The 19,653-nt window shown below is 42.8% G+C and overlaps 1 protein-coding gene and 1 long non-coding RNA gene across 4 annotated transcripts in view; one reads left to right on the top strand and one right to left on the bottom strand.

The window, feature by feature from the left end:
• The window catches only part of LOC147114009 (A disintegrin and metalloproteinase with thrombospondin motifs 2-like), a 413,260-nt gene that overhangs the window by 81,035 nt on the left and 312,572 nt on the right, over positions 1-19,653 (bottom strand). For all 3 annotated transcript variants that reach the window (XR_015079327.1, XM_085995519.1, XM_085995518.1), the window contains exons 8-11: positions 15,548-15,691; positions 10,493-10,625; positions 6,598-6,711; positions 4,952-5,097 (exon numbers count right to left, since the gene is read on the bottom strand). Coding sequence is in view for 2 of the 3 variants with exons in the window: in XM_085995519.1 (XP_085851645.1) it covers positions 4,952-5,097; positions 6,598-6,711; positions 10,493-10,625; positions 15,548-15,691 (537 nt within the window). In the remaining variant the exon portion in view is untranslated. The remainder of the gene's footprint in view (positions 1-4,951; positions 5,098-6,597; positions 6,712-10,492; positions 10,626-15,547; positions 15,692-19,653) is intronic.
• LOC147114010 (uncharacterized) overlaps positions 1-19,653 on the top strand; it is a 134,997-nt gene that overhangs the window by 93,004 nt on the left and 22,340 nt on the right. The gene's annotated exons all lie outside the window — the stretch shown is intronic.

The raw sequence follows: 19,653 nt of genomic DNA, 5'->3' as shown, positions 1-19,653 counted from the left end.
TTGAAGAATGCCTTTTTTCACTATTGTTCAAGGTACGTGAGAAAAAGGCCACAGGTCTTCCATTTTGGTTCAGAGTAGCCCCAATTGCAAAATCAGAAGCGTCCGTCTCAATCACAAAAGGAACCTGCTCATTAATAGAATGCACAACTGCTCCAAGGATATCCTTTTTAAAATTATCAAAACACGTCCTGGCCTCCCATGATAGAGGATATGTCGTAACCCGAATAAGGGGCCGGATCTTCTGTGAAAAATTTGCAATCCAATTAGAATAGTAAGAAAACAGTCCAACAACTCGTTGCAAAGCCTTAGAATTAGTAGGACAGGGTAAATCAATCAATGGTCGCAGACGTTCTGGGTCTGGTTTAATCTTATTTCCCGAGATAATATACCCCAGTAGATTTACCTCAGTGGTTGAAAAGGTACACTTCTCTTTATTGAAAGTTAAACTAACTTTTTCCGCAGCTTGAAGGAATCTTTCTAAATTAGAATCATGCTCCACCCTTGATTTGCCACACACCGTGATGTCATCTAAGTATGAAAAGGTGTCAGAGAGAGAGTTATCACTTATAAAAGCATCCATTGCCCGTTGAAAACAAGCAACACCATTAGTAACACCAAATGGTATTTGGCAAAACTGATACAGCTTTCCACCAGCCTCAAAGGCCGTATATGGTTGATCCTTCTTAACAATAGGAATCTGATGATAAGCACTCTTTAGGTCAATAGTGCTAAAAACCTTATACTGAGATACTTTATTGATAAGCTCATCAATCTTAGGCAAAGGGTACGCATCTAATTGAGTATACCTATTAATAGTTTGGGAATAGTCTATCACCATTCGTTTCTTATGTCTCTCGTTAGTCGTGACAACTACCTGTGCCCACCAAGGCGAACAACTAGGTTCAATGATTCCTTCCAATAAGAGACGTTGAACTTCAGAATTAATAAATTCTCTATCCTGACTGCTATACCTTCTTGACTTGGTAGCAATTGGCTTACAATCCGGCATCAAATTGGAAAAAAGTGATAATGGAGAAATGGATAAAGAGGTTAATCCACAAATAGATAAAGGTGGCTTAGTCCCTCCAAATGAAAGATTGAGAGACTCGTGTAACTGAAGCACATCATGACCAATCAAAATATCCGCACAGAGATTAGGCAAAACAGATAGGCGTATATCAGTATACGTATTACCTAGAAGAATCAATTTCACAAGGCAACAACCAGCTACTTGTGAAGTGAGAGTCGTCTGAGCCATACACACCTGATAGGAAACAGGCGAAATTTTCAAATGCTTCTCCTTTGCAAACTGAAGACTTATAAAAGTCTCGGTACTGCCCGTATCTATAAGGGCCTTCACTTCCAACCCATTAACTTGGGCCGTAACTATAGCTTTGTTTAGGCCATGAGCAAATGCAGCAGAAATTGATGCAATAAACGCCCTATCTAAAGGCTGAATAGTCACAGAGGAGGTAATTGAACCTGATGATTTACACACACGTGCGTAATGACCTCTCTTGCCGCATTTACTACACACAGCCTCCCGAGCAGGACACTTCAGATGAGGGTGCCGGACGTTCCCACAAAAATAACACTTCTGAATCCTAGAGGCAACAGCCGCTGAAGTAGAAACTGTTTCAGAATCTAGTAAACCACTCCTATTAAGTCCACATAATTCCTTTTCATCCGGAACTGCCGAAACCACAGTCGCAAGCCGATTAAAAGGAGCATAAGAATCCGAACTTCTCTGAGCCACATCCAATGTAGAAGCTTGCTCAAAAGCACTCTTAAGATCCAAAGTCTTATTTTCTAACAACCGCTGACGAATTGATCTAGACAGTAATCCATTAATAAAAGCATCCCGTACCGATTCTTCCTTATATTCTTCAGCCGTCACGGCCTTATAATTACAGTTAACACTAAGGCACCGAAGTGCTTGTAAATAAGTATCCAAAGATTCTCCCACCTGCTGCCTACGGGCAGATAGAAGGTGACGTGCAAATACCTCATTCTTTGGCTTAACAAAAATCTTTTCCAATGTAGAAATAGCCACTTCGTAAGTTTTACAGTCCAAAATATATTATACACATCCGGAGCAATGTAGTTGATCAGCATATTCAGCTTATTTAGAGACTCTTGATCCAACACGCCCAAAAAGTTTTTAAATGTACAATACCAGTGTTTCCATTTATCATCCACTCCTGCAGAATTAGGGTCAGCATTGAATCGTTCTGGTTGAAGATATCGCTCCATTCTGACATAAAGTTAATAAATTGAAATAAAGAATAGATTTGCCTTTCTAATCTAGGCTTTATTAACTTAAAAATCCTGTAGCACATCTTCAACACCCAGTCCCAACTAAAGGCTGGAAAGAACTGAATTTAAGATGGCCACCACAAATCACATGACATCAACTACCAATGAGATTACAACATATATCCCAAGGCAGGAAACAAACAACCAATCACAATACTTCTTACTAAACATAAAGAATAATCACCACAAAGACCCACTGCTCTATTATAGTTATGCATTAATATTCTAAAAAGTCAGCCCCACCTCAAATCCTTCACTTCACTACCAAATGCTTCAGTTACCAAGCTAATCTCCAACTTAACGTGAACATCATGGCACATCCGCTTACAATATTAAAAGTAGCAAATAGCACACATGTAAAGGAGGGCAACATGCTGCTATTTCAATCATGCCTGGGCATCATGTCTGCAAATTAGGTTTAAGGTGGTAAAGTTTAAATTTCCCATACATAGCTTTAAGTGCTCCAAGTTCTGATTTGCATCTCTAAGATAGGTAATGCTTTGCCAGTGCGCTCCACAGCACCACACCCTTCATGTTGCTTTTCTTTCCTGGCACAATCTTCTTCCACGCCCCATGCCAGCCTGCAGGCCTCAATGGATCCCTCTTCCTACCAAAATCCCACACTCTACCTGAAAATGCATCGTGCTTCAGATCCCACGCTGTACTGACCAGCTGTCACTTGTGACCCAAAAGGAACCAGTAATGCAGCTTTGGATGGATTCCTCTCCCCGACCGACACCCCACGCCTGCCACCTGAAAATGCAGCCTTGCTACCCTTTATATGGCCCCCTGCAGCCACCACCGTAAAGTGCGGCCTGCAGCCTGTGGTTGGTCCCTTGTCTGCTGCACCACATCATCCCTCACCCAAAAGAACAGAAGAAAAAAGCCAGGCAGAAAAACAGCAGAGGGCCCCGAGAGAAGCAGAAAGGAAGTCAAAGAGGGAAAGAAAGGGAGAAGAGGAGAGAGCCAGAAGTAATAGAGGGAGAAGCAGAAGAGAAGAAAGAGAAAGAAAAAAGCAGCAACACAAAAACAACCGCGACAAGTGTAGAGAGTGACTGGCCAAGAGATTCCGCTTTGGGTGCAATCGGTGATCCAGGCGCAAATTGTGCTCAAAAGTGCGCTAATTTTGCAAAGGGAATTTTTTTCTCATGTTTCTGCTCAAATGCATTTGCATATCGCCGAAAGTAAAATCTGCCATGAACCAACGCAATCCGGCAGTATTTTAGAACATAATAAAATTGCATTAAAAAATATTCCTTGATATATTAAGAGTGGTAACCTGATGCAGATTTATTAATACAGGAAACTTTTTTTTATCCGACACCGACGGGACCGACGTGGTGCCGGTTCATCAAAAATTCCGGATAACCGAAAGCTATAGTAAAAGATACGGAGAGCTGAGAGCTCCGTATAAAGCAACAAACCCTGTTGCTTAGCAACAGGTGCAGAACAATGGCCACAAGTTCCAAACGTCTCTGTAGCTTAGCAACAGCTGCAGCCACACCCTTGCACAGCAACAGATCGAGGAAGGCAAGTAAAATATGAAGTAAAACTTACCTGAACCTACTCCTGAATTTTGCCGGTTAACCGAGATTTCCGGTTTTTTGGGTGCCGGTAAATCAAAAGTTTCCTGTACAGCTGAAAATGGGTTTATCACAAAAAAATAAGCATTTTTAATCAGTGTCTCGTCCACCACCTGTGAGTAACCCGATTTTAAATAGCTGAAAATTACTTTAAAAACTTATACAGAACCATTTACTAGTCACATTGGTGTACAGTACTCAGTTTCATAGTAAATTAAAAAAAATATTTAAAATCTTTTAAAAGATGCCTATTAGTGTTCTTGTGCCTAAAAAAAGAACAGCTTAATTTTAAGAGCCTCTTCAAAGGCCTGCAAACGGGCACCATTAGCAGAAACTCCTCATGGTGATTAATTCGATCTGGGAGCATGGCCAGTTTAGTGGATGGAGCTTGCTTCCAGCATGATGTTTTTTTCCCAACTACTGCAAAAGATCGTGAAAACTCGATTTGCGCTGGACTACTTTGCGCTTGAAATTCCTCGATCTTTCGCACTGATTCGGCTGATTTGGGGCAAATTGCGCCGGAAATACCAGTGCAACCTAACGGAAACACCAGGCCAGTTGATTTATCATGTGCAATATCACAGTTCTTTATCTCATATACAGGCTCAGTTCATAGTTGGTTTTATTCTATTTTCAGACAGTTTTTGTTGCTTGCTGGTATCATACTGACGGATGGCAGACTCCCGTGATTAAATCAAATGATTTGAACTGCAGCAATACTGCCTTTGATTTTACTCCATGGAGTGTAATCTACAGTTTACAGGAGACCAGATCATTTGACATTATATAATATTTTCATGAATCATTGCGTAGATTTACGCTCTAATAGCCTGGAAACAGCATCAAAAATCACGTAAGACAACTCAAAAATGCATATGTTTATCTATTTCACATAACCATTTCTATCACAAATATTTTATGGACTATCTCAAAAATTGACATTGGCAACTTTTACACAAAGGATGTGTGAGTTATGCTGTATATTATTAATTCCAATTTTGCCTCAACCATAATAAAATGTAACGAGTTATTTGTATCAAAAGCCTACTTACAATGGGTTATCACACAGCCGTGTCTGGAAGCGTACACCAATTCCACAGGTTCGAGAGCAGGATCCAAACTTGCCCCATGCCCCCCAGTTTCCATCCTGTCTTAATATGTCAGGAGTTAGCCAGATACAGTGCCCTTTAAAGCAATGCTGAAAAGCAAAAGGAAATTACATGATTTACACATCAATATTAACTTCCTCCATTCAGAGCCATATATTCTTTGCACAAGATGATACCTTGGGGCTGGTAATGCAATGGCAGATGCCCAGTGTTGTTAGGCTCAGGCTTATGGCCCACACAGTGGGCTCGGTGCATCCCAATGCAGCTGGCCAGTGCAGGGAGCACAAAACTTATGCACAAACTGTACACAGGGCTGTGAAAAATATTTAAATTAGGGAGTGTGACAAAAATTATTTTGTCTGGTTTTGGTGTCGTGACTGTCTCTTTATATCCAGTCATTTTTTTCCTGGAAAGATTTTTTCCCTGTGGCACTGCTACTGACAGCAATCTCTTTTCAGCAGTGACCATAGTGCTCAGCATGGACATTTCTCTGGGCCTCCCAATGACTGCTATGTATTTTGAAGAGGAAGAGAACTTCAGACAGGGGGAAAGAAAGGCACGTACACTTGCACCTTAGGCATCTGGTTCTTCCTTGGTCTCATTTGAGGACCCAAGTATTCAGTCCCAGGCACAGCTGCATTGGCTTGTCTGATGACACCTGCTGCTATTTTTGATTAATTCATTTTAATGGATGGACAATCAGGGGCTGCATACCCACAGTTTCCTGCGATGTGCTTCTGTTAGCAAGGCTCCCCACTGGGAACAACAGATCAGGAAATCACCCCTTATTTGTTATGCTGAATAAGTGAAAATACAGCAGTGAAAGTGCTAAACTTTCAGTGGCTACATCGCAATTGTCAATCCTCCAGTGTGGATGGACATCATCACACTTTAAATGAAGTCAGCACCCTGGATGTGAATGACAACAATATCACTGCTAGCCAAAAAGAAAGAGGACAGTGACAATAACAGAATGAAACTAGAATAAAAATACTACATAAACTCCAAAGCACTTATTCGAAAAAATGATAAACAATAGTGATTTCAAGACAGTAATCTCGCCTCGGGGTTCAGATGACAGTTACAAACCAGAAGGTTTGCTTTTGCAATTCATGTCCACAGAACTCCTTGAGGATATTCCTGTCATGTAATTACTTTCCTCTTCTCAATATAATCTCATTGGATTATGTTAGTGGTGAGGATCACAAAAAACAGTTACTGACATCCCATTTTTGTGTAAGAATGTGCCGTGCTTACTGCAGTGCAAAAACAGCAGTAACATTGCCCAAATATGCTGTAAGAACCCAAAAATAGTGCTAAACAATTATTTGAAAACATGGATGAACATTGGTCATAGCTATTCACTATAGCTTGTTATCTTTATGTATTCATAATGCTGATTTTGGCTTCAATGCTACATTTTCCAAACCCAGCATTTGACATCCTTTCATACTTCTAATGCATTGCAGCAATGTGATGTTTCTCTGTGTGTGCTGTTGTCAGGACAGAAACAGAATTATATATAAATAAAAAGTAGATCTAGCATCATATAACAGTGCATATGAATTTATAAATCTCATTTTACCAACCTTGCCAGGAGCACACATTGTCCCATCTAATGGAGGCCCTTTTTTAGTTTTGCAAAAGTATGGATTGTCAGGATGGCTACACCACAGCTGCTTGCAGGGGTCAAAGGTACGGAACTGAAACCATGAAAAATATAAGGGTGTTTACAGATAATACATTTCTTCTAAAATGCTGTCACATAATAAAAATAGTACAGAAAATATTTTCTTCTAAAATGCTGTCACATAACAAAAGGTAGTACAGAAAAGATGAATTTCATAACATCTAAAACACATTTAACTTTGACTGATCATTTTTCTTTGGTAATCTAAGGAGGTAAAATTCCTCTTGTGCATCATTTTCCAAAAGAAGCCAGTACAAAACAGGATATTTTTGCTAAAGTTATTGACAGAAGCAATTTCACCCACTAAATGTTTAAATCTGTAGAGTTTTTAGATATTTAACCTGAATATTAATGATGATGTGGTGGTAGATTTACAGTAGGACTGATCCACAGCTACATTTTAAACATTGCAAAATGGTGGCCCTGAATAATGCTTCAGAGTTCTTCAAATGTCCAGTAGTGAATGTCACTAGTCACTGTTTTTTTTTTTTTTTTAAAGAGATTTAAATATTAATACCTTTAATTTTAACATTTCACAAAACTGCTAGGTATCATTTTTCATTTCCTTCCAAAGAGAGCTGCAGCAATATTGCCACATCAAAATACAGAATGGTTTTGAAGAATTGGATAATGACATAATAATGGCTTGGTGCGGCCTTCTAAACATGTGCACAAAATCATTTATGCTCATTAAAGGTGAGCATAGATTAAAAATTGCTGAAGGATATGAACGACAAATAATGACCCGGCTAACGACTATACAGAAAACTGTTTGCTGAATTTCATTCATAATGAATTTCCTGTTGTATACAAATTTGTAATTAAGAGTCTATTCACAGTTATAGACTTCTCTGAAATGCATACTCATTGGAGTGTAGTTTGACAGTGTTCGGAAGTGAAATTACTTTGTTCCGAATGACTAGGCATCCCTCAGACATGTAACTGTGCAGAATAGGTTCATTGCAGTTTAGAACTCCCTTGGTACTGCTCCAATAATGGTTCCTAGCCACTAAGACAATGGGGTTTACTCATTATGTATACTCCTCAGGAAGGTATAGCACAACTTAGATGCAATTTAGGGCACCCATTACACTGCCTCCACAGTGGCTCCTACTTCTCGATTAGACATACAATGGTGCAGGTGTAATTTATGTTCTTGTTATAGTTAACATGACAACACAAGTGAGTTAATTGAATAATATTACCTCAAGTCACATGGTCAGGCACTTTGGTTGCCTCCAAACCTCAGAGCAGTACTGTGAAAGCACAGATGTTGTGTCACATGGTGCCTAAATACCTCTACATTTTAGAGAAAGCTGAAACTGCCCTTGTGTGCAGGCATTATAACTGATGTGAGCCAACTCCACAGCCCAGAAGTTGCATGAAATAACTTATCTTTAACATCTGTACCTTCTGAATAACCTGCTGCCTGCATATTCTGCGCCAGCAACCTTGCATGCCAGGTTTCCTGGGGTGGACTGTACTTGGCATCCAGCATGACCATCACAGGAAATTGGCCCGTTTCACATATTGTAATGAAGCTCATGCCTGCTGTGGATAGGAGATTCCACCACCTGCCCCAGAACCCATTGGAAATGGGAGTGGGGCTGAAAATAGGTGGAATTCAGGCAGAACTAATTTCTACTAATTCCCCACCTGCAAGCATTTTCAGGATGTAACTTGGAAAAAATCAGCTCCTGAGTCTTAGGACAAGCTGTCAATTTGCACCAAGTTTTGGCCATAACTGTGTTATTTGTATGTATTTGCTATGTTATTATTTACTAAACTGCTGTTGAAATTCTATCGTTTGCAACTGTACAGTGAGGAAATATTAATGCAATACTGTCTTCATGAAATGTTCTGTGGAACACTCAGGCCGGAATTTTGCTGGCGTGCAGAGTGTGGGTTTGGAGGCGGGACCGCTGTCAAAATCACAAAGATTGACAGCAGGTAGGAAACCCGCTGTCAACCTGCCTCCAATCAATCTTCCCAAGTGTCGGGTCCCCGATTTGCGCATGGACCCGACACTTAGCGGCAGGAAGAGGATTATAGCCACTTAATTGCCTGTTGTTAACAGGCTCTTTTTCAATTTTGTCGCTTCTGGCTGGGGTTTCCCGATGTCCGGACACCACGCCAGGTAAGCGTGGCGTGTTGTGAGTCTGCTGTAATGTTGATGACAGCTGCAGAAGTGGTGTGGTGGATCCAATGGTGCACTGGTGAGTCTCAGAGGTAAGAAAATGTTTGGAAAATCATTTTTAATGCATTTACACTTTTCTGTAGGTAACAAGTTTTGAATGGATGTCTAGTCCCACCTCATTGGGAGAACCTCGGTCACCAGTGACAGATCGCTTCTGTAATCTCACCTGCAGCTGCCATCTTCTAGCCTAAGGAGGGAGTCACTGGAGAGCCTGGGTGCAAGAGCTCACTTTTGTACAGTGATTACCAGTGTTTGCAGCACCTCAATGCTGTCAAACACTGAAAAATCAACCGTCAAAAAAAAATTGTGCTTGGTCCCTTTAAGAAAACCGGCAGATGACGTGTCATCAAATGACGTCATCAGACCCGCTTTTTCTTAATTGGCCAGCAAGCCCGCAGGGCGGGCTTAACAAGGTCAATCGATGTAAAATCATATCCGTGGGCCGGATGCAGTTGGGGGCGGGACTGGGACCCAGAAACTAGTTGACCCGCTCCCAAGCCGCATCCAATGACAAAATCGCGGCCTCAGACTCACATAACTAGAAACTGGCAAGTTATTGCCCAAAATCACTTAACTTAGGACCCTTGACAATCATTAGATCACACGACAGAGTACTTTCATCCCATTCATCTGCATGTTACTATCTGAGTCCATCTAGAGTCCTAATAGATTCAGCCGTGAAATATTAAAATGCCAATGTGACACATGTTTATAAACAAACTTGTCTTTGGCAAAAGTTTTAAAAATTAGCAACAATTTGGCAGCAAAATCAAATCACACTGAAGTTTTAATATTATATATTGAGAAAATACTGTACTTCAATAATACATGTGATTTCTTATGTTTGTCATTTTATGCTGGAAATTCACAGGCAATTCCAAACATTTTTTTTGCAGATCTTAAGAGGCAAAATATGAAAGTTTTGAAAGCTGTGTAGGACATGCACATATTGCCATTTTCATGCATCCTGCAAAGCAAAGAGAACATAAAAGAAGCTGGGTTATACAGTTCACATACGTCCTGGACACTGCTACTATTTTACTGATTTAAATACACATACAGACTAGAACAAGAAAAACTTGTTCTAATAACAGTAAGAACTGACAACATCTTCAGAGCGTTTTTGTATGGCTTGTCCTAGGCCTGTCTCTTCGGATTATTGTATCATTTAATATGTGTGTGTGTGTATATGTATATATGATATCTGGTTTTTCGCCTCTCCCGGGAGATCACATGGGTTCGGGTGGATGGAGAGTGATAGAAGATTTGAGGTTAGGATCAGATCAGCCATGATCTTATTGAATGGTGGAGCAGGCTCGAGGGGCCGATTGGCCTACTCCTACTCCTATTTCTTATGTTCTTATGTTCTTATGTACACATACACACACATTGATGTACGCCTAGAATTTTCTCGCCTGGCTTCTTCCGCTCTCTCGTTAGAAAAAGATTGGGTGAAATCCCAGGGTTTCCGCAGAAGTTACAGCGATAGATAAGGGAACCTCTGCAGAAATTCTATCGGATATATGCCAGTTTCAGTGTATCTTATCCATGCTCTAAAAAGATACCGTGTGTCTGAAACAGCTTTGATCACACTTACTGCTGTGCACATCATATAGCCCACTCCAAAGTCAAAGCGACATTGTTCATTCATAGAGTAGTTAATGCCTGGAAGTTGTGGAAGCAATGGCCAATCGTGTTCAAATGGATCATCACGTAGACAGTCATATGAACTGCAATGGAAAAAATATTTTCAAACAAATTACTTTCAAAGTCACCACCCAGCAGAAAGATATAAAACATCTAAACAACTTTGCATGATTTGTACCCTCAGCAAAAATGACAACGTGGCTTGGCTTCTCCATTTCCTGCCCCAACCCCACTGTGCCCCTGACCCATTTTCCTGGGTCAGGTCATTATATGTGCGGAGCCATCTCCTGGCATGATCCCCACTAGCCAGTGGAAGACTGTGGCTGTAACCAAGAGAAATTGCAGCAATGCTGCAGCGGAGGCAAGGTTAAAGGGGCTATAGGCCTTGGTGATCTGAGATACATGGTAGCCTTAGGCCTCCGTAGGGGTATTTTTTAAAATTCGTTTATGGGATGTGGGCATCGCTGGCAAGGCCAGCATTTATTGCCCATCCCTAATTGCCCTTGAAAAGGTGGTGGTGAACCGCCTTCTTGAATCGCTGCAGTCCATGTGGTGAAGGTACTCCCACAGTGCTGTTAGATAGGGAGTTCCAGGATTTTTACCCAGCGACGATGATCGGCGATATACTTCTAAGTCAGGATGGTGTGTGACTTGGAGGGGAACTTGCAGGTGCTGGTGTTCCCATGCGCCTGTTGCCCTTGTCCTTCTAGGTGGAAGAGGTCGCGAGTTTGGGAGGTGCTGCCGACGAAGCCTTGGCGAGTTGCTGCAGTGCATCTTGTAGATGGTATACACTGCAGCCACGGTACGCCAGTGGTGGAGGGAGTGAATGTTTAAGGTGGTGGATGGGGTGCCAATCAAGCGGGCTGCTTTGTCCTGGATGGTGTCGAGCTTCTTGAGTGTTGTTACAGCTGTATTCATCCAGGCAAGTGGAGAGTATTCCATCACACTCCTTACTTGTGCCTTGTAGATGGTGGAAAAGCTTTGGGGAGTCAGGAGCTGAGACACTCGCCACAGAATACCTAGCCTCTGACCTGCTCTTGTTGCCACAGTATTTGTGTGGCTGGTCCAGTTAAGTTTCTCGTCAATGGTAACCCCCCAGGATGTTGATAGTGGGGGATTCGGTGACGGTAATGCCGTTGAATGTCATGGGGAGGTGGTTAGACTCTCGCTTGTTGGAGATAGTCATTGCCTGGAACTTCTATGGCGCGAATGTAACCTGCCACTTATCAGCCAAAGCCTGAACGTCGTCCAGGTCTTGTTGCATGCGGGCATGGACTGCTTCATTATCTGAGGGGTTGTGAATGGCACTGAACACTGTGCAGTCATCAGCGAACATCCCCATTTCTGACCTTATGTTGGCCATATGTTGGTATGTGGCTTAATGAGAAAGGTGCCCACTATATGCCAGCAGAACGCTTTCTGCCACTGCTCTAGGGATTACTGCCACCCCTTTCTGATGGTCCATGAAGTGGACAGAAACATTAGCTCAACATACTGCAATGGTGTTACGGTAAATTAAACATTTGCATTTTCCATGGCAGCATTTAATGCATTAGAAGTGTGACAGGATGACTTCTACCTGCCACCATGTTCCTGCTGTGACCCTGGCCTAATTATAATCATGTTGGGCGGGCTCCCAGCATTAAAACAGCCCATCACTGTAAGCTTGACATGGAAGGTGTAGATAATTTAATGGGATGGCATCAAAAGTGTACTCTTGCATTAGTTTTGTTCCCATCATGTCTAGAAGTGGAGACTTTGTGCCACGATACTCAAATTTTGGACTCCGTGGAGGAATATTACTCCAAATGTGTCAGAATTCAAATCTCATATTTGCCAATGAGCAAAATAGATCAACAAATGTTGGTATAACAGATAGGATTGTCCAATGCAGCACATATGGCCTTATGTATCATTAAAATTCTCATCTTGCTTTCAAATACCTCCATGGCCTCACCCCTCCTCCAGCACATCAACCCTCTGAGATAGAAACATAGAAAATAGGAGCAGGAGTAGGCCATTCGGCCCCTCAAGCCTGCTCGGCCATTCATGGCTGATCATCCAAATTCAGTACCCTGTCCCTGCTTTCTCCCCATATCCCTTGATCCCCTTAGCCTTAAGAAATATATCTAACTCCTCCTTGAATATATTTAATGAATTGGCCTCTACTGCCTTCTGTGGTAGAGAATTTCACAGGTTCACCACTCTCTGGGTGAAGAAATTCCTCCTCATCTCTGTCCTAAATGGCTTACCCCTTATCCTTAGACTGTGACCCCTGGTTCTGGACTCCCCGGCCATTGGGAACATCCTTCCTGCATCTAGTCTGTCTAGTCCTGTTAGAATTTTAGAAGTTTCAACGAGATCCCCTCTCATTCTTCTAAACTCCAGCGAGTATAAGCCCAATTGACCCAATCTCTCCTCATACGTCATTCCTGCCATTCCAGGTATCAGCCTGGTGAATCTTCGCTGCACTCCCTCCATGGCAAGAACATCCTTCCTCAGATAAGGCGAACAAAACTGCATACAATACTCAAGATGTGGTCTCACCAAGGCCCTGTACAACTGCAGCAAGACATCCTTGTTCCTGTATGCGAACCCTCTCGCTACGAAGGCCAACATACCATTTGCCTTCTTAACCGCCTGCTGCACCTGCATGCTTACCTTCAGCGACTGGTGCACAAGGACACCCAGGTCTCGTTGCACTACCCCTTCTCCCAATCTATTGCCATTCAGATAATAATCTGCCCTCCTGTTTTTGACACCAAAGTGGATAACCTTGCATTTATCCACGTTATATTGCATCTGCCATGCTTCTGCCCAATCACCCAACCTGTCCAAATCATACTGGAGTTTCTCGGCATCCTCCTCACAGCACACACACCCACCCAGTTTTGTGTCATCTGCAAACTTGGAGATATTACATCTAGCTCCCTCGTCTAGATCATCAATATATATTGTGAATAGCTGGGGTCCTAGGTACCCCACTAGTCACTGCCTGCCATTCGGAAAAACACACGTTTATTCCAACTCTTTGCTTTCTGTCTGCCAACCAGTTCTCTATCCAAGTCAATACCTTGCCCCCAATCCCATGTGCCTTAACTTTACACGCTAATCTCTTATGTGGGACCTTATCGAAAGCCTTCTGAAAGTCCAAATACACCACATCCACTGGTTCTCCCTTATCTATTTTACCAGTTACACCCTCAAAAAATTCCAGTAGATTAGTCAAGCACAATTTACCTTTTGTAAATCCATGTTGACTTTGTCCGATCCTGTCACTGTTTTCCAAGTGCTCTGCTATTACATCTTTTATAATGGACGCTAGCATATTCTCCACTACCAACGTCAGGCTTACCGGTCTATAATTTCCCGTTTTCTCTCTACCACCTTTTTTGAATAGTGGGGTAACATTAGCTACCCTCCAATCCATGGGTACTGTTCCAGAGTCTATCGAATTTTGGAAGATGACCAGCAATGCATCTACTATTTCTAGGGCCACTTCCTTAAGTACCCTAGGATGTAGATTATCAGGCCCTGGGGATTTATTGGCCTTCAATCCCGTCAATTTCCCCAACACCATTTCCCTACAAATACTGATTTTGTTCAGTTCCTCCCTCTCATTAGACCCTATGTTCCCTGACATCTCTGGGCTCCTCCAATTCGGGACTCTTGCGCCTCCCTGATTTTAATGACTCCACCACTGGTGCCTTCAGCTGCCTAGGCCCCAAGCTTGGAATTCCCTCCCTAAACATCTCTACCTCTCTCTCCTCATTTAAGACGCTACTTAAAACCTACCTCTTTGATCAAGCTTTTGGTTACCTGTCCTAATATCTCCTTATGTGGCTTGGTGTCAAATTTTGGCCGCTCCTTGAACCATTACAGTCAAATTAATGGCGCTCCCACAATGGGGTTAAGTACAGAATTCCAGGATATTGACCCACCGACGATGAATAGTACTGGGCTAGAAATTCGCCTCTTTTGCGCCTCTGGGGCGCGATAATGGAGCGCTAACGACTTACTGCCCAGGTACAGCGATAGTACCGCCACCGGCGAAATTCACCTGGCGGTTTGCGGCAACGGTAACCCCTAGCACCTCGCTCTCCTGTGCCCGGAGATCGTGACATCATCCAGCTGCGCAGCACCCTCGACCCGAAATTCGGTTCCGCCCCCCTGCAGCATCGTCGGGCGAAACAACAGCTGCAGGAGGCGTTGTTCGGGAGGCCGGGCGCTTCGGGAGCGATAATTAAAGGTAAGGCCGCTTGTCTTCAGTAGAAATATGTTTCCTTCCTTTAGGGTGCATTTTGAACATTTTTAAATGGCGCGATTAATCAGCCCTGCACTCTCTGACAGTGCTTGGGGCTGATCGTCGAGGATCCCGACTGCCGTCGGCGACAAGGGAGATCATTCAAATGCAGAGCCTGCAACAATGGCCCTTCCCCTTAAGGGAGGGAAAGACTCCTCGGATCCTGGCAGCGCTGCAGTGGTCATTGTGATTTAGTGCTCCACTTCCTTCCTGGAGCGCTAACAGTGAATTTACCAAAAGCTGAGAATGATTAGTGGATTGCACTAACTTTTCCAGCTTTCAAACTTTAGCGCCCCATATGGGGCGATCCCGAATTTCTCCCCCAAGATCTTAAAACGTGTAAAAGCTCTTCTGTTTTTGTATTAATTCCCTTTCTCTCTATAATGTTTTTCTTGGAACACAATTAAAAAAGCAAAACAGAAGGCTGGATGTTTGCGCTTGTTTTTCTGTTAGGGGGCATCATTATTCTGAAGGCAATGATGAAGCACAGGGAAGGGAAACTAACTGTAAAGAAGATCTATCTGTAATATTTTTGAACATAGAAAGCACAAAACATCTGTTTCAAAAAAGAACATAAATGAAAAGCTAGGCTAGTTTCACTGAGGTTTCATCATTTAACAGGATGAAGGCCATATATTTATTATTTCATTCACTTGGAGACCAGCAAAACTTTCAGAACAGATTTGTAGTTCCTCCACTCACTGCAAGTATCGGTTCAGCTCCTGTTGACTACAGCGAGACCAGTGGAAACGATGAAATGCAGCCTGAACCAATGGTGCCATGATACTTCCCATTTTAATCTCATCTCCACAATGATTGCCTTGGCCATCATGTTCCATACCTAACCTAGTAGATGGAAAAGAAATGAAAACCAGATGGCTCATTACAATTGAACACGAGAGGTTGGCTTTTTACCATGATTTTTAGTACACTGTATGTATTTGCGCACAAGGCAAAGCCAAATGCCAAGCATTAAAAGAGTCCCTGGTGTGCGGTGACAAAATGAAGACATGACAATGAGTCCAATATTCTCATATTTAATACTTATATTGTGCTTTCCATTATCTATAATTATCTTTAATTCACAACTGCAAGGGCTAGGACCAATGTGCATCAGACAATGGCCACACCTGCAGGGCTCACCTCACCTGATAGTGTGAGTTCAGCTAATATAAATAATTACTGTGCGCTCCCAGTGTTTAGTGCACGAGGAAGGGGCGGATTTATGGGGTGAAAAAAAATCTTCCAGCCTTTAGAAAGGCAGGAAATTGTTTTTTTGTTTCAGCCTTTACAAATGCTGCATGGGCCAGGGCTGACAAGAGAGTGATTATGGAGGAATAACAGATTTTGGAGTGATGAAAATGTGGCATGGGGACAAAATGTGGCAGGGTAAGAGCAAGTGAAGGCAATCCCAATATCAAAGCATGAAACAGAGTCTTTTGCAAGTGGTGGACTGCTGTAGACCATTGATGTCTGGCGAAGTGAATATGCTGGGCACTCCAGGACACCCTCCCCACAGGATGACTGTGCACCATGTCTGGCATAAGGTGGCAGCCAGGCTGAATACTGTGCACACTGGTATCTGCAGGACCCAGGATCAAATGCAGGAAAAGATGTCATACTATATAAAACCTGTCATGCTAAAACTGCCCAACCACACTGTCTAATGGTGCAAGATTGCATATCACAAAATGTTGCCCGTCAAGCTATCTCACATATACAGTTTGCCCATGTCAAGCCGTCACACAACCTTTAGCTCTTTCAACTGCATCTCATGTATACCCAGAGCACACATTCAAGCTGCAACATACACTGGAATGTTCAGAAATCTTTCGACATAGCTCGCATTTTACAGGTGTAAAATGGGCGCTTAAGCATCCAATATGGCGCACAGCGTGCATGCGCACATTCTGCGCTGGAAGTGTGGTGCCCACCATATTGGCAAAGGCTCCAGTACAGGTGTCCAAGGCTCGCACCTTAAACAGAGGTTAGCCCCTTTACATGTGCAAATAGAGGGCCTAACACTAGTTTGAGGCCCTCTTCCCGAAACTTGGGCCGCTGCATTCAGGATAACCATGTCTACGCATGTGGCCTAATCAGCGGCCATAAAGAGACAATTGAGAGTCACCACCGGGGTAAATTAAAAAAAAAATACTTACCTGAATGTAGAGTCGGGAGAACCACTCCACAGCAATCCTGAAGACTGTTGCCGCCCCACACTCAATCGCCTGTAATTGCCCCCCTGGTCGCCTTCCCTGCTTCCTAGGACCTACCTGAGAGCCGCTGCCAGGGAGGCAGCCAGCCCAACTTCGTCCTCGTGGAGCCGGCGAGCTACCTCTGGATGCCCCGATGTGTCAGCCTTTCTCAGTGGTAGTACTCTTGCCTCTCAGTCAGAAGATTGTGGGATCAAACCCCACTCCAGAGATTTGAGCATATAATCCAGACTGACACCTCAGTATAGTACTGAGGGAGTGCTGCACTGTTGGAGGTGCCGTTTTTCGGATGAGACTTTAAACTAAGGCCCAGTCTGCCCTCTAGGGTGGCTCTAAAAGATCACATGGCACTATTCAAAGAAGAGCAGGAGAGTTTGCCCGTGCCCTGGTCAATATTTATCCCTTAACTAACATCACTAAAATATCTGGTCATGTATCTCATTGCTGTTTGTTGGAACTTGCTATGTGCAAATTGGCTACCGCATTTCCCTAAACATCAAAAGTACTTTGATGTACTCGGAGTTCAACCTGAAATGCTAACTCTGTTTCTGTTTCTCCCTCCATGAATACTTCCTGACCTGCTGAGTATTTCCAGCATTTTCTTTTTTTATATCAAAAGTACATAATTGGCTGTAAAGTGTTTTAGGGCGTCCTGAGGTTATGAAAGGCGCTATATAAATGCTAATCATTTCCTTTAAGCAACTGTCACGCTGTTCAGTGGGAGCTAAGATGAAAGTGTCAGATATGCTGATCCAAGCACCAGTTTGATCCATATGTGAGCTGCATGTTAGCTGATATTTAAGTGTTAGCTAGGATGAGCCACAAGCATAACAGTTGGTGCGCCTATGTTACAATTTGGCTGAAAGTGTGCTAGCTGCAGATGGCAAAGCTCTGTGACTAGCACTCTGCTGACCCACAGGAAGCTGAAGCAGTTGTACTCAGCCCTTGGCAGGTGGGCATGCTGAGGGGGTACAAACTTTTTCTGGGGCCTGCTGTCTCTCTCACATCTCCCTTTCATCTTGTACCACCACAAGCATGAAATATTGTATTTTGAGACAATTTAAAAATAGCTTACCTTAAGGAGAGGAAATAAATAGCCCCTAATTTTACTTCCGCAAAAAATATTGTAAATTTAAAAAATACATCTATTGAACAAATGTTAATAACAGCAATATTGTACTAAAATGTATTGCAATCACTAAAAAAATACAAAGCTTTTGCCACTTTAAGAACTACTGTGCCAATAGAGCTTCCCTGCTTCACACTCTAAATGGCACTGAAGGAAACAAGAAGCCTGCACAAATATTGCATTATGATCTTTTAAATATTTTTGCATGCAATCTAGGGCCTTAATACATTATACTGCATCAGGCACTAAAGGAGCACATTGGATAACTGACTCTCACGTTTCACTGTAGTAGGGATTAAACAAAATGATAGCCATTATGAAATGCTACAAAACAAATCATTGCAATCTTTCTTCAATTTCAAGTATAAACATCGTTCACCTACGTTACGAGATATTGGGCTGGATTTTCCTGCTAATCCCAACAGCATTGTTCTCGAAATCTGTTGTCTTAGGAAAGTGGTAAATTATCACTGAAGCACCTAATTTTTATCTTCAACCACACTGACCAGACTGGCCCATGTCCCGCCATGGGGCAGGCGTCCCAATAGCACCATAAATGGTGCATGCGTGCACCCCGTTAGGCAAATAACCCGTCCCTGGGATTTGGGATAGGGTCATGGCTGGGGCAGACAGGTGGGCAGAAGTCCCACCCACCGCACTCCCAGTCGAACTGGAATTTCAGGGGTGTCACAACCACCTCAGTAACGTTGCCCGCCTCTACCCCCTAACTCACTCCTACTGTTGCTGAAACCTTTAACCACGCTTCTGTCACCTCTACACTCGATTTCTTCAACAATTCCCAACCAGTCTTCCATGCTCCTCTCACCATTGTCTCTCACTTCTTTAAAAACTCAGCTGCCCATATCCTGTCATGCACCTAGCCCTACTTGCACATCACCCCATGCTTGCTGACCTAGACTGGCTCCATGTCCCGTAGTACACTATATTTCAAATTCTTGTCCTTAATTCCCACTCTACCTTTGCTTCCTCTCACATTCTTCAGTTCTCTGACTCTGGCCTTCTGTGCAACCTCCACCCTTCACTGCACTATTGGTGAGCCTGTAACATGGTCCCACTCTTTGGAACTGCCTCCTAAACCCCTCTGCAATGCTCTTTTCCACCTATAAAAGCCATCTGAAAACCTACCTCTTTTTGATCACGCTTTCATTCATCTTTCCTCTCTCCCTCTGCAAAGCACCTTGTGACATTTTTCTGCAGTGAAGTTGTTGTATAAATGCAAGTTGCTGGTTCTAATATTCAACATAATGTTACTCTTGACAGTATTTCTATGCTTAAGTATTGTTACTGTTTGTTTTTGCGCTGTAAGGATTAACACTTACACATGCCCAGTTTGTTTTTGCGCTGTAAGGATTAACACTTACACATGCCCAGTTTGTTTTTGCGCTGTAAGGATTAACACTTACACATGCCCAGTTTGTTTTTGCGCTGTAAGGATTAACACTTAC

This window comes from Somniosus microcephalus, chromosome 8 (genome assembly GCF_052327205.1).
Source record: "Somniosus microcephalus isolate GS21.2 chromosome 8, FLI_Smic_1.0, whole genome shotgun sequence".
Taxonomy (NCBI): Eukaryota; Metazoa; Chordata; class Chondrichthyes; order Squaliformes; family Somniosidae; genus Somniosus; species Somniosus microcephalus.
Note: the sequence above shows the minus strand (reverse complement) of the source record. Positions and strands in the feature narration are given on the sequence as shown.